Source organism: Lithobates pipiens, unplaced genomic scaffold, assembly GCF_037356315.1.
Source record: "Lithobates pipiens isolate NorthernLeopardFrog02 unplaced genomic scaffold, aLitPip1_a1.2 Scaffold_10, whole genome shotgun sequence".
Lineage (NCBI taxonomy): Eukaryota > Metazoa > Chordata > Amphibia > Anura > Ranidae > Lithobates > Lithobates pipiens.
This window is the reverse complement of record NW_027507686.1, coordinates 216,210,563-216,225,321: the sequence shown is the minus strand read 5'-3', so window position 1 is coordinate 216,225,321 and position 14,759 is coordinate 216,210,563. Positions and strand designations below refer to the sequence as shown.

The 14,759-nt window shown below is 42.2% G+C and overlaps 1 protein-coding gene across 11 annotated transcripts in view; it reads right to left on the bottom strand.

Moving 5' to 3' along the window:
- The window catches only part of CELF1 (CUGBP Elav-like family member 1), a 73,995-nt gene that overhangs the window by 13,064 nt on the left and 46,172 nt on the right, over positions 1-14,759 (bottom strand). For all 11 annotated transcript variants that reach the window (XM_077460975.1, XM_077460973.1, XM_077460974.1 and 8 more), the window contains 3 exons: positions 14,549-14,677; positions 8,374-8,481; positions 6,898-7,083 (listed from right to left, as the gene is read on the bottom strand). In XM_077460975.1, the coding sequence (XP_077317101.1) occupies positions 6,898-7,083; positions 8,374-8,481; positions 14,549-14,677 (423 nt within the window). The remainder of the gene's footprint in view (positions 1-6,897; positions 7,084-8,373; positions 8,482-14,548; positions 14,678-14,759) is intronic.

Genomic DNA, 14,759 nt, shown 5'->3' with positions numbered 1-14,759 from the left:
TGTGCATAATGGGCATTTGTGCCATTGATATATACAAACTTTTTTCACTAGAGAAAAGGACGACAACAATGGAGCTTGGGCAAACAAAAGGTTGCATAAAAGGATAAGTTCACCTTTGGGAACATGTTACACATTCCACCCGATTTGAGGGTGGAACATGTAACATTTTCCCAGTGCTGCAGCTGACATTTCCCCCCCCCCCCGTGTGGCAGTACAGGGAGAAGTTCCCCGTACTGGCTGTCACTGTTTGAAAACAGCGTGGCCATGTGGGGCTCCGCCCATATGGCCACATCATTCATACGCACAGCTGCATGTGTCCAAACAAACTACAAGCCCTGACATCCTTAGCGGCTGTTGGCTTCTAGTTCTCAATGAACTAGCACGGAGCCCTGGAGCGCAGTGGTAGTTCATGGAGTCTTCCTATCAGCAAGTATCGCCTTACCAGTATGGGATGTAAGGGCAAGCAAATACATAGACAGTGTGCAGGAGGACCTGCATGGCATCATTGATCTGCTGATCGCTGGTGCAATGCTTTAAAGGCTCCTACTGCAAAAATATACATTTTCTTACCTACAAAAAGATGGGCATTTATTTTTTTGTAGAAAGGTTAACGTATCCTTTAACCATTTGACCCCCAGGCCTTTTCTGGATTTTTTGTCCCCCACATAATATATTTCTTTTAAAGCAGAGGCTTTAGAGAATAAATTGTTTGGTTTTGCAATTTTTTTTACACGATATTTGCGCAACATTTTTTAAACTTTTTTTGGGGAAAAAATAAATAAAATTGGGGACCTATATTGCAAAAAACAATATACGACTCAACTTTCTGGTAAACTATAAAACATGTTACCCCAAGTGAATAGCTACCAAACAGGTCACACTTTACAAATTGCACACGCCCACCGGCGACAAACTACATACATTTTATTATCCATTGGTGATACTTTAAAAGCCTTCACAAGTTACTACTTTAGATTTATAGGTCTGGTAAAACAATTACTGCCCATGATGTGACGTTTGGAGTGACACCTCACATGTGGGACGATCACAGGATTATGTGCACGCAGGACCAATATGCGTTTGCCTTTGTGCATGAACACAGAGGGACGGGGGTACTTTAAAAAGCTTTTTTATTTTTCACTGGTTGCTTTAATTTTATTTATTAGGAAATAGGTTTGTGGAAATTATGTGGCAAGAGGTCCATTGAAGATACAGCACCTCATCCCAAAAAGGAGTTACAACAAAAGCAATAATAGCTTGAAATTATTGCTTTTGTTGTTTACTATTTTTTAAATCACTTTTATTGCTGTCAGAAGGAATGTAAACATCCCTTGATAGCAGTAGGACTATGACACACTCTTTATTAAAAGGTGATATGGAGTCTTTAAGAGCCCAAATCTCTCTTCTGCCCTTAAAAGCATTTAGGCACACCATGATCAGTGTGATCAAATGCTTTTCATTTTTAACAAATGCTCCATCCACACCCAGGTAAACCGAAAGGATGTAAGGTCTTCGCTTCTGGGTTACTATACCAGAGTTGAACAAAGCTAATCCGGTCTTTGTTTGGCTCTATGAGTCAGGTGGTCAATCATGACTCCCACTGGGATTGGAGATCCTGGTAAAGCCTCAGAAGACTGCCCCCTCTCACTGCCAGTTAGCTGCTAGAATTGCTTTTACAAGAGAGCCGGCGTTCTGTCAAAAACTGTCCGGCCATCGGATAGTGTCTGCCCTGTACTGCGCAGATGCATCCATTGCGCAGTATGGAGAAGGAGACTCCGAAAGTCTCCGAAGAAGAACGGCACCTTCGCACTGAGTCCAGGTGCAAGCCCCACCATCCAAGTGGACATACGGTAGCACATAGTAACAGGGCCCCTCACAAGCTTGCTTCGCTCGCCACGCTTCAGGCACGGCCTCGCTTCGCTCGGCTATTTTTTATTCTAACTCTATGTCCACTTGGTTGGTGGGGCTTGAACCTGGACTCAGGCGCTGTTCATTTTTGGAGACCTTTGGCGTCTCCTTGTCCTCCGTACTGCGCAAGTGCAGTACAGGGTGGACACTATCCAACAGGGGGACAGTATTCGACACATCACCAGCTCTAAGAAATAAAATAAAAACAGCACCGGGATGGTGTCTGCAGCTACAAGCATCTCAGAATAACAACTTGAAGTCCAGCGAGGTATGCGTACATCGACAAGTGGTTAAAGCATATAGGACAGCTTTTTAAACTAACATTCCTCAATACACAGTGAAAAGTAGTTTTGGGATGATTTCACTGGCAATATGTTGGGGCTTGTTTACATTGGAACTTTCTCTTGGAGTTTTCACGTGCTTGACTGCAGCTTTGCACCATACAAATGTTGACTGTAAAAGCGTGTGCAGAATCAAGCCAGTAACTTTGTGGTTGTGGTGCAAGTCTTACCAGAGGCAGAGTGGAGCCGTCTTTTGTTTTTGGAGCAGTCCAGCTATAGGCACAACACAGCCTGTGGAATACATCATGCTGGAATCTTTTCTCATATATGTACTCAGCTCCAAAGACATTTCCACCACAGTACTGTGACAAGCCAGCGCTCTCTGAAGTCACTAGCATTATCTCAGTGGAGGCTTTACAGCTCCTGGCCTCCCAAACATCAACACTGTGCAGCAAGAACATGACAAAGGCAGAGCAATGCACTCACTAATGTGCATTCCTTTAGGTTAGCATACAAATAACACAATCTCTCATCACACTTGACAGGTACACACAGTTAAGCAATAGAGCCATAACCTCCTTTCATGCAATTTTCTCAGCACAAATTTAACATTTCTACTTTAGTATATCACATAGCAAATTTGAATAACATAAGCAACAATGGATTAAATTTGCCTTGAAAATGTGAGAAAACACTAGTAAGCAACCATAATAAAACACGATTCCACTTTCAGACAATGAAAGCCAGTCCACAAGCCTCAGAAAACTCAGCGTGATAAAGCCTGACCTTGAAAATCCACTGCTTTTCAATAGATTACACATGTTGGGAATGGAGGAATTCAGTGCCTTTTTAATTAAAACATGTGCACAAAGGGACAGTGTCAATCCTTTATCTATAACTACTACATAATACACCAGCCATATGTTATAGAGTTGTGGAGAGGCAATATATTCTGAAGTTCAGAAGCAGACAAATCCATTGACTGCTTATTACAGGAAATAAAAAGCTCACTGGAATTCTGTCAGGGTCATGAGGTAATATTCTGTACTTGCAGACACAACACGGAGAAATGTGCATGCATTATATGTATGTACTGAATGTTTTTTTCCTTTAAAATATACTTGTACAAACATACTTTAATTTTCAGCACTACTATGCATAGGCAGACGTGAAGACAGCCTCTAATGAGGACTTCAAGCCTATATAGCACAGCTCTGATCAGTAGAGCAACTTAATTACAGGAAAAAAAAAAGGTCATCTCCAATCAGTAAGCCAGTACGATTAGATTAGTAATAGGGGTTTGCAACAATCCATGCTATATAGAAACCCAACCGTTTCCAAAATGTTAAAGCCTAGAATTCAACTACCTGTAACATACAGATCATTTAACACAGGCAGATAAGAAAATTAGTGTGCAAACAGAACTGCAGGATTCTGGCCAAAATGAGAATCGCGATTCTCTTGGTGTAACATCTTTCACATTATCAGTCTGACACACCGCAACTCCGATCGTGGTATGAAGCCTGACAGAGGCTTCTTACCACGCAATCACAGCTGATTATCGTGTGAACCAGGAAGTGCTGGTAAACGGCTTTCAGTGGCTCTCCCTGTCAGATGGGGGGTGGGTCTGAGCGGATAATTAGCACACTGATTATCAGCACAGCCCCCATAAAAAGGTGCCCATCACCTGCCAGCCTGTCCCCCTCTATAAATGCCTGCCAGTGCCCAAAAAATGCCAGTGACCAAAAAAGTGCCAGTGCTGCCCGTCAGTTTTTGTTCCAAAATTGTCGGTCTTTTTTCGTTTATAGCGCAAATATTAAAAACCGCTGAGGTGATCAAATACCACCAATGAAAGCTCCATTTGTGGGAAGAAAACGATAAAACTTTGGGTTTGGGTACAGTGTTGCATTAACGTACAATTGACATTCAAAGTGTGACAGCGCTGAAAGCTAAAAATTGTCCTGGGCAGGAAAGGGGGAAAATTCCTGGTATTGTGGTTAAAACAGAAAGTAGAAAAAAAATAGGGTTTTTTCCCCAAAATGTTTGCTTACATGGCAAAAAAAAAAAAAGTGGTGAATAAAAACCACCAAAAGAAAATTTAATTTGGGTACAGTGTAGCATGACCGCTCAATTCTCATTCAAATTGCGAAAAGCTGAGAATTAGTCTGGGAAAGAAGGGCGTAAAAGTGCCCAGAATTGAAGTGGTTAAGACCCCTTTAACACAGAGGCAGTTTTCAGGCAATATGGTGCTAGAAACAGCACCTGTAAAGTGCCTGAAAACTGCCTCCCATTCTCTGCAATGGGTGCTTTCACAACCGGGCGGTGTGCTTGTGAAACTTTAGAAAAAGTCCTGCAAGCAACACCTTTGGGGTGGTTTGGGAGCGCTTTAAACACTCCTGCCCATTGCAATGAATGGCCCGCGATTCAGAAGCGTAGCAAAACTGGAGTTTTCAACAACTTTTCTTGGGGTTAAACACACCCCAATAGCAGCCAAAAAAGCATCGTAAAATGCTTCTAAACAGCGGTAAAGCGCTGCTAAAACGAGCAGCGCTATAGAGCTAGCACTGTCCCAGTGAGAAAGTGGTCTGAGTGGTTAAAATTCCCTCATTTACAGACTGAAGTTCATCCCTTTGATCTAAAAGAACGAAGTGTTACAATATTTCTCCAAAAAAAAAAAAAAAAAAAAACACACACACACAGCGGTCAGCTGTGAGCAGAGCAGAGGAAAATGCTTTAAGATCGTGGGGGGGGGGTATCATGATCTGATTCTTTAACTATTAATCATGCAGCTCTATATGGAAACAGAAGGTGACTGAGATGGACAAGGCATACGGAGCAAATGGAAGCATCTCAAGAAAAGGTATAAAAGGCAAACTAGAAGCAGTATTGGTTAATCAAGGAAAATGTATAGAATTATGACAAGAATCTGAAATGTTATGGAATAGGAAAGCTAGGGAAGGCAGGCAAGTGACAGAAGAAAAAAAATGTCATTTGTAATGACATGCATAAAAGTATTCTATGCATTATTTCTCTGATCTTGGTGGTCAGGTTTGTTGTTCAAATGAAAGATTTCAGTGTCGGGTTAAACCAGAATTCTAGCTCAAGTATGTATGTGCCATACCTACCGGATCCCCTGGAAATCACTGTAGTAGGCACAGCATCTGCTCTGCTGCTTTATGAAAACAAGAAATCTGTTGCTCGACATGGGCACCATTCAGAGAAAATTTTGCATTTTTCTCAATGAAGTGTTTTCTGATTGGACGAGGTGGAAAGGCAAGGCGGTGATGACATGATCTCCAGTTTGCTCATAGAACACTTTTCATTCATTGAGGAAATGCAATGACCTCATATAATCCCTAAGCAACAGGGCAGCCACTTGGCACAGGACCTGGAAGCTGTACCCACCCATAGTGATTTCCAGCTACCACGGAGATGGGCCAGGTATAGAATTCAGCTTTGAGATTAGGTTTACACTGTAGCAATGTGGGAACCAGTGCAATTACAGCTCTGGTTCATTCTGGGCATTGCATCTTTCCTGCAGGCAGTTCACACTGCCCTCTGCAAACAGCTGTGGGTGTCATTACAATATACTGACACCCCCAGACCGGTTCACAGATGGCAGTGCAAACTCGCACAGTAATCAGATCGCATGAGTGAGAACACCCATGCGATCCGACGGCAGTGCAGGGAGGGATCCAATGCAAGGTTAGCCACGCAACTGACTGGATGTACTCGCATTGCATGTGATTGGCACCGCAGTGTGGGTGTGAATCGCATGCGATGTCTGTGCTTGCACAAGTTGGAGCCCAGTCTTAAGGAATTAGTTAAAGGAGTTACATTTAAAACCCAATTAAACCTTGTTTAAAATTAGCTAAATAAATTCCAGGTTATAAAACAAAAGGTGTCCAATGTCTTACCATTAGTTTTTTTTCCCAAAAGCAGCCACAGCCCGAGTAGAAAGCTACTGAATGCTGCTCTCTGCCAGTAACTGCAGAGCGAGACCTTTGCTTTTAAGTGTAGAATTGGTCTCACTGCAGCTGGGGGCTTACCTATAAGCTCTGCAATAAGCAAAGCACATGCTCGCCCATCTACTGCAGTGCTCTGGTTCTGATTTAGCAGGGGGCATGTTGAATTTCTACAGAGAGATAACTGCTACCCCACAGAAAAGAAGGGCCCCAGCAGGCTGGCAGGAGATGGGCTTTTCTATTTCACTTGTGGCTGATTTTGTTAGAAAGAAAAACAGACTTTGCATGCTTTTTCTTGTTGCCTTGCTTGCCCAGCTTTCCATTTGCCCAATATTTCACAGCAATCTGGTAATCTATACCTGCACCTGGAATGTACTCAACTAGAGATTTCAATTAGGTTTTAATGGTACTGTAAATTATAGATCTGGCTTGATACAAGTATTTTGTGCCTGTTTAACATGTCAAGCCTCTCAGTACCTTTCCAAAATATTGCTGCCAATAGCACTGTCTGGAAAATTCTTTCACCGAAACATACCCAGCCAGTTTCTCCTTTTTGAAGAATAGCTAATTTTGCATAGGAAAACATTCATTAAATTACAATGCATTCTGAAGTTGAAGAGGTTGTGCAACTCTACAAACTGCTACGTCTGACAAACCACTTCTCTCTACAAGACCATTCTAAGGATTTCCAGCCCATATTAGATTGTTCAAAAATACCAAGAAAAGCATCGCTATAAACGCACCTTCTTTCTGACTTCCTGCAGCACTAATGCCTTGCTGTGACAAAAGGCTCTGATTGTAGAGTGAGGGCAGTGCTGCTGCAGCATATTGCTGGATTCCAGAGTAAGCTTGACTTAGAGCTTCCATAGTGCTACCAGTGCCATTGGAGAGACCACCGCCGCCCAGCCCACCATTTAATGCTGCCATTCCTAAAGGAGAAAAATGTATATATGTTATTGAAGAAAATAAAATATGGGGGGGATTGTATTTAGATACAATATTAAAATTTTAAATAAAGTAATTCCCATATACTCCTGATGGGAGTGTGGTGTTCTAAAGCTGAACTTCAGGCAAATTACAATTATTCAAATAACACAAACGTAGCTCTCAATTGAATAAAACATCATTAATGCTGGCTATAGATGGTGTGATTTTCTTGGCTCGATTCTCCCATCAACAGTGAGTGTTCATGGGGAAATCCCTCCCGCAGAGCTACTGCGCTTTCCTAGATGGGAAGGTGCATGGAGGAAGCCGTCCTTGTCAGGAAGAAAAGATTATTGCCAATGGCTATAGCCACTAGGAATAATCGCATGCTAAAATATTGACTCGCTAGTTGTACCCAAATTGATTGATGGATCGACTTGGGCACAAACAGCCTGTGCATAGATGGTTCAAATCTCAGCCCGGCCCTCCTGAATCAGCAGAGATTCAAACTATCTATGGCCTGCTTTATTAACCAAGCATCCCTGGATTACTTTAGTAAAATGTATATTTTGTGAAAAAAAAATTGTGTAAGTATACACATACACACACACACACACACACACACACACACACACACACACACACACACACACACACAAAGGAAACAGCATGTGAACTACTTTACAGTCACCTCAGTAAGGCCCCTTGCACACTGGCTTTCTGATCAGGTCTGCCTGTCAGTTTACTGGACACTCCAATCACTCCTATGGAGAGGTGAATGGCAGCGCTGCCATATCCGCCGACACCCGCTGCTATCCAATCCGGTCTGTGAAAAACAGATGGATGGTGACCCCATTTTCCAGCAGTCTGGGGGATCGGATGAAAACAAACAGGTGGTCAGTTTTCATCCGATCTCCCCTATAGAGGAGAGCGGGTCTCTGACTTACCTGTCATCTGCCTGCTCAGCGGGGATCAGCGGATCAATCACCCGCTGAGCAAGACAGAGTCTGCTGGGCGGATCACCAGTGTGAATGGACCCTAGCTCAGTTGAACAAGTTAAAACAAACTGAAAATCATGTTGCAAAGACAGCCGCCCCCACAGCAAAAAAACATGAAAAACGATTTCTTTCTTGCTCATACCTGGAATCAAAAGTGAAAATTCAAGGTGAAGTATCACTTTTAGTGAACATGCTCTACTCCTTTAGGAAGTTAACCTGTGTGTCCCAGTGTGACAGCAGCATAGAAGCATGTTTTGACTAATGCGTAAAAAAGTTTACAGCTTCACACAAGCTTACCTGCTAAAGAACCAACATTTAGGCCAGCAGTGGCACCTGCCAGAGTCTGTAAGGCTCCAAGAGAAGCCATGGTGTTCATTGATGAGCTGTTTGAACTGGGGGATGACCCTGAGTGGATGGAGGAGGATAAAGAAAAACAACATGAGCACTACTTCAGAAAATACAATTTTCAAAAAGGATACCAAATACCACTACAACTCGCTTGCAATTTTTACCAAGTTATATTTGACCATGACTAGACTAAAAATAATGCAATGATTTTCCTAAACAAAAAAACGAGAAAACAAGATGAGCTTAATATCACTGCAGTTTGAAATAAAAGTACGGTACATTAAAAAGGTGATCTGCAATGCTGCTGAGCCTTCTATGTGATTCATTACACGCCTGCCAAACCGCATAGTGAGATGGGTGCCGTAGAACAGATGAGCAATAAAACTTGCACCCTTTCCCCCTTCTTAGCCTGCTGGTCACACACATCTAAATGAGTGGAAGTGCACGGAGGAGGTCAACTCTTCTACAAGCAGGCTCCCAGACTTTGCACACTATGTTTTATTGCATTCTGAATGTATTTAATGGCTTTAAACTGAAAGTTCAGTAGGGCTTTAGCAACCTGAAGTCTGTCTTTATATTAAGTTATTACTTGTTGATGGATTGCGAGTGCTCCTAGTAAAGCACCTAAGCAGTACAAAAATCTTGCAAGGGAAAGTCCAGCAGCACAGAATCTTTGCCTCCATAGAAACGTGCAATAGGAAGCTGAACCACAAAAAAAAAAAAAAAATGTATGTTTTAAACCCGCAACCCAAGAGGAGTTTTATGGGTAGGTAGGCCCTTCCTTTGACTTTTGTTTTTTGTAAAGTTTCACAAAAAGTTTAATCCCATAAGAAAAACTAGAGGTAAAGTTGAAAAAACAAAAAAACATAGGCCAGTTTAGTTGGAACTAAAAGGAAATAACACTTCCTGTTGCTCATAGCTATGATATTCCAGTCATTTCTATTCAGGGAAGCTTAAAGTGGTAGTAAAGGCTGTATAATTATGTTTTACCTATAGGGAAGCCTATAATAACGCTTACCTATTAGGCACTGTGAAAAGATATTTACTTGTGCAACTGCCGGTGTCATCCCTGGGACATAAGCAGTGACTCCTGTGCGCATGTGTGGGAGTGATAACGTGACTTTGCCATTTAGACAGCCGCAGCTGGCGAAACCGAAGGAAGACCGGGAGAAGATGAAAGTGTCTTCAGCGGTGACAGGGTGCCGCTGAAGGGCTTAGTTTTAAGGCACGTTTCACATAATGTGGAACCTATGTCTCTAACAGGGAAGGACAGTAGTTACTTTGCACAGTAGCAATCTATATATAAAAGAAAATATTTTGCTGAAAAAACCTTTGAAGTGCATCCAATAACCATGCATCTGGTGGGGGAAGACGAAGTTCATGGGTAGCTCACAGAGACCAGCCACCTTTGAAAGACTTTTCTAGCAATACTTTTAAAGGGATATTGCATCCAAACATGAGATTTTGCCAATTGATAGACTCAAATTGCACTTCATCTTAGGAAAATCTCTGTTCCTAACACTATTGCAATGGACTCCACATAGTTTTGTGAAATTTTATATAATGTCAATTAAATGTAAACCCTCATCTAGTGTAGGTTCAACCTAGAAAACACACCACTATTTCACTGACCACATGCACAAGCATTTTTTAAGGAGAGAATAGAGAAAGACACAGAACTGCTGTTGGGTGCTTACACCAATAGAAATTATCCTTCACTCCTCGCTGTCTCAATGATCAAATAAAGTTCCATTCTCAGAATACCACTGCATTATAATGACACCACTTGTAACATCAAGTTGCATATTAATACAGAAAAACTGTTAATACTCATATGTCTTTTATGATTGACCATAGGATTTTATAGAGCTGCCAACAAGAGTAGGACACTAGGCAGTAAAGAACAAAGCACTGCCAGCAATAATAAAAACAAAAAAAAACCTCAGAGGGGTGGGTGCTGTGTCTATCAATGAACTCAAAGAAATGGATTTTACACCGAGTGACAAAAAAAAAAAATCCTGTTTACTTTTACGTTCATTGACAGACACAACCTTTTTATTCTTGATTATAGAGAGCAAAGCCAAAGCAGTGCCTCAATGAGGGGTGGGCAAAAAGAAAAAACTGGGAGCAACCAAGCCAACCATACAACCAACCAACCACCCCTCAGCTTGAGAGGAGAAAATGCACGAATCAGGCAATCCTGGTTTCACAGTGACACCAGTGCTTCTGTGGCATCTGCCAGTGGGTCCCTCGCTCTCGTCACAAAACCCTGACACCTTCTTGTTGAGGAAAGACAACATGTCCAGAGTCCCCTAGAGAACAAAAAAACTGATGAAACATCTGGGTGTAGGAACAACTCTCCCTGATCCAGTGTATGACAACTGAGATAGAACATCTGCCAATTCGACACCTGGAATGTACATGATGGAGAGAGCTGGTACATTAAATTCTGCGCTGAAACCTCCAGTGCTGCCCTGGTGGTTGACGTAGGCCACCACAGTGGTGTTGGCCGATTGGATCCTGACCAGGTATCTTCAGAGAAGGTCCATCCATTGATTCAGACACAGCCTGATCACTCGGAGCTCCAGGTCACCGATGGCCAGTCGAGACTTCTCTGGTAACAGATGACCATGAACGGAGGTTGAGACCAGGACCCCTACCCCTTCAAAAAGGTATACCTCCTGGCCTATAAAAAATGAGACCAAAGCCGCCACCAGAGGAGAGACACCCTCATCAATCGACCCAGACAAATCTGGATGTCCACGAAGAGAGGAGATTTGTCCAACGTAGTCAAGATTTGGCTCTGCAAAACCCTCTCATGGAACTTCACATATGGGACCACCTCAAAAGGCAGATACCATAAGACCCTGGACCTGCATGCAAGACCACAAAGGAAGATCTACAGGACAAGAGCAACTGAACTATAGTCCAAAGTTACCAAAGCTTGCCCATTGGAAGGAATGCCTTGGCCTGTGCAGAGTTGAGGATCAGACCCAAAACACTCCAGCCTCCTGATTGGGGTTAAGTCTGACTTTTTAAGATTCAGGACCCATCTATCCGAAATCCCACAGAGAGTGCATCATGATCTCCACTTTGTGGTTTAGCGCAGAATGAGAGGAAAGAAATTGAAGTAGCGGTGTTGTCATGGAAGTGACTGTCATCAGGGGACTGAGAGGTGGAGGGTGCTGGAGGGCGGTGGTGTGGAAGTCATTGCTGGCTGATGGGAGAGCTGAAGGTGTCGTTCCCTGTGAGATGAATGAACAAAAATACTAACCTTTTTATGATCAGTCTTGGTATGCGCGTTTCATACCCAAGAGGCCGCTGGGGAAGCCGATGATCACTGTAGCAGTTGGCATGAATAACTTAGACCAATAGTTGTTTCATGGTTTTGTGTCAAAGAGGTTGAAAGCAGAGGAGAGCTGCCACGCACCGTGGAGATGTGAAAAACCATTGCAGACCCACTCTGGCTTATGCTAAAGAGGGTCATCTACATTTGTAGAGTTTGGAGCCACTGGGGTTGGGGCACAACCTTTGCACAAATGTGGAGTGTTGGCAGTGAAGAAGCACTTTATTTCTCATAAGAGGACTTCAGCACTGTTTTGAGCACTTGCACTTTACCCAGGAGGATTTTTTGACACCATCATTGGACTTTTCTGACTTTATTATACTGCACATAGATGCATTTATTCACGGATAATTCGAAGCACTGGCACATTATATAAAGGTTTTTTTTGTTTGTTTGTTTTTTTTAAGCGTTTGGTTAATGGGTGAGAATGACATTATTATTCACCATTGTTCAATGTGTATACATTGAGAAAGCGCAGCTGCCTGCTGGGTCATTTCATTTATGTCTGCTGCGCAGGTAATATATTAGCAGCAGGTAATATATTAGCAGCAGTTCACCCAGGTAGCCAAAGTAATCCTCTCTTGCCTCATCAACACTAGGGCCAAGGCCAACACCTTGGTAAAAACCTGAGGAGTGGAGGGGAGGCCAAAGGGAAGCACCACACATTGATAAAGTGTGTCCCTGACCGCAAAGCACAAGCAGCATTGATGCCAAGCACAGATGAGGACATGCAGGTACGCATCTGACGTCTATCGAGAACAAAGTCCAGATGAAGGGAGGCCACCACCGGGCAGATGGATTCCATTTTGTACTTCTGCATCCACATAAAAACTCAGAGCCTTTAGTTCTAAAATTGGGTGAACTCCGTCCTTGTTTCTGACTGTAAAACAGACTGCAGCAAAACCTCTGAGACCACTCTGGCTCTGGGGTAATCACTCCCTGGTGTAGAAAATCGTGTACCATCTCATACACAGCTAGGCAGGAATATTAGATAAAAGGATTTGTCTGGTGGACAAGAATGAAATTCTATTTTGTAGGTTGGTGGACCCATTTGTCTGGGATAAGGGCGGTCCATGAGCCTGGGAACCAGCAAAGATGACCTTAAAAATGGGTGGGGGCAAACCTTCATGCTGATGACTTGTCTGCAGGCTTCTGAGACCAGAAATGCTTGGCACCATTCACAGGGGCCTTGCAGGGCTTAGAGCCCTTGTCGGAAAAGCCAGGGAAGCCAGGCTTCTTGATTTCATCCAGGGTAGCACTGAAGAGAGATCTGGTTAGCGGAGCAACACTTAAGCCAAAGTATCCACCGAAGCACCACTGCCGAGACAAAGCTTTGAGAGTAGTAGGGCTGAATCCAAGCATGCCAGCTCCACATACAATTGTGCTCAAAAGTTTGCATACCCTGGCAGAAATTGTGACGTTTTGGAATGGATACTGAAAATATGACTAATTGTGCCAAAAATATGCCTTAAGGGATAGTGATTATATAAAGCCATTTAATATCACATAGTAGTTTGGCTCCTTTCTATATCATAACGGAAATCACCTAGATGTCCCTGATCAAAAGTTTATATACACTTGTCACCTTATGTATAGACACACAAGGTGACACAGTAAAAATGGCAATTAAAGATTAATTTTCAACATCTGTGGCTTAAATTGCAATTAGTGAGTGTGTATAAATATAGTCAATGAGTTTGTTAGCTCTCAAGTAGATGCACTGAGCAGGCTAAATACTAAGGTATGGAGAGTAGAAAAACTCTCAAAAGACCTGCATAACAAGGTAATAGAACTTTATAAAAGATAGAAAAGGATATCAAAAAGATATACAGTCTTGAATATGCCAGTCAGTATTGTGTAATCAGTTATTAAAAAGTGCAAAATTTGAGGGCTCTCTCGATACCAAGCCAGGTTAGGCAGAGTAAGGCTTGGTGAACACCTATTTAAATTTGCTTTTGATCCATTTCTGCAGTGCTTTTTACGGCACGTTTTGCAATTTATTTTTGCCCAATTTATTGTTGGCCAGATTGAAGAAAGCAAAAACACGAATTGTAGTAAAATAGCCTCAATCAATACCACCAGGCATAAATAACATGTTTACATGTTTACCTATAGCAGAGTGGGTTTTCCACCAGCTAGGATGGACCATAGGTGGGGATGTGTTTTTTTTCTGCCTAATGTCCAACTTCTTTAGGTGGCTCTATTAAGTCCTATGGTCAAGAATAGAAGAGCTGTGTCCATCAATGAATTTTAAAAAAAATATTTTTTCACTGTGAGTTGTTTGACAAAATCATGAGCAAAACATTTATTAGGGGCTATTAGCTACCAAGTTTTTTCCTCTCATAATGAATAAAGATCCAGTATGAAGATCCTTTATAGCATTTTATGTTATCCAATATCCATCTAGAACTCAGTATCATTAGTACAGTCCCACAAACCACCCCCCGGAGTCTATCACCATTGTTTGTGTCAACCACTAACCTAATTCATTAGAATTATACTGTTCATTATAGTGGTTTCTTTGGATTATAATTTTTTTAAATCGCATGTTATTTAGGACTCACAAGATGCAGTTTGACTATGGTATGTACTTTTCATATATAATGCTCTACAATCTTCCCACTTTCAACAATGATTCTAGCAATTCTATAATCATCTTTTACATTTCAAATCCATTAGGCATTAATTTTGGTCTGCAAGAAACGTCACCTCCAAAATAGTAGCTTTAAAAGATTGTCCAATCTGGAACACAAGAGAAAAAAAACATGTGCGGCTCACCAGAACTTGTCAGGACGCTGAGAGGACTGCTGGAAGTAGTGAGTGCTGAGCCCATACTGGCTGGGTTCTGTGCAACGCTGGCAGCTGCTGCTAAAGCTGCCAAGTTCTGTATCTGCATGGCACTGAGTCCTGAAACACGCAACACAGGCAAGAGAACGCCACATGCACATTAGCCATTATGCTAAATTGGTTTTGCATTTTTATTTTATAT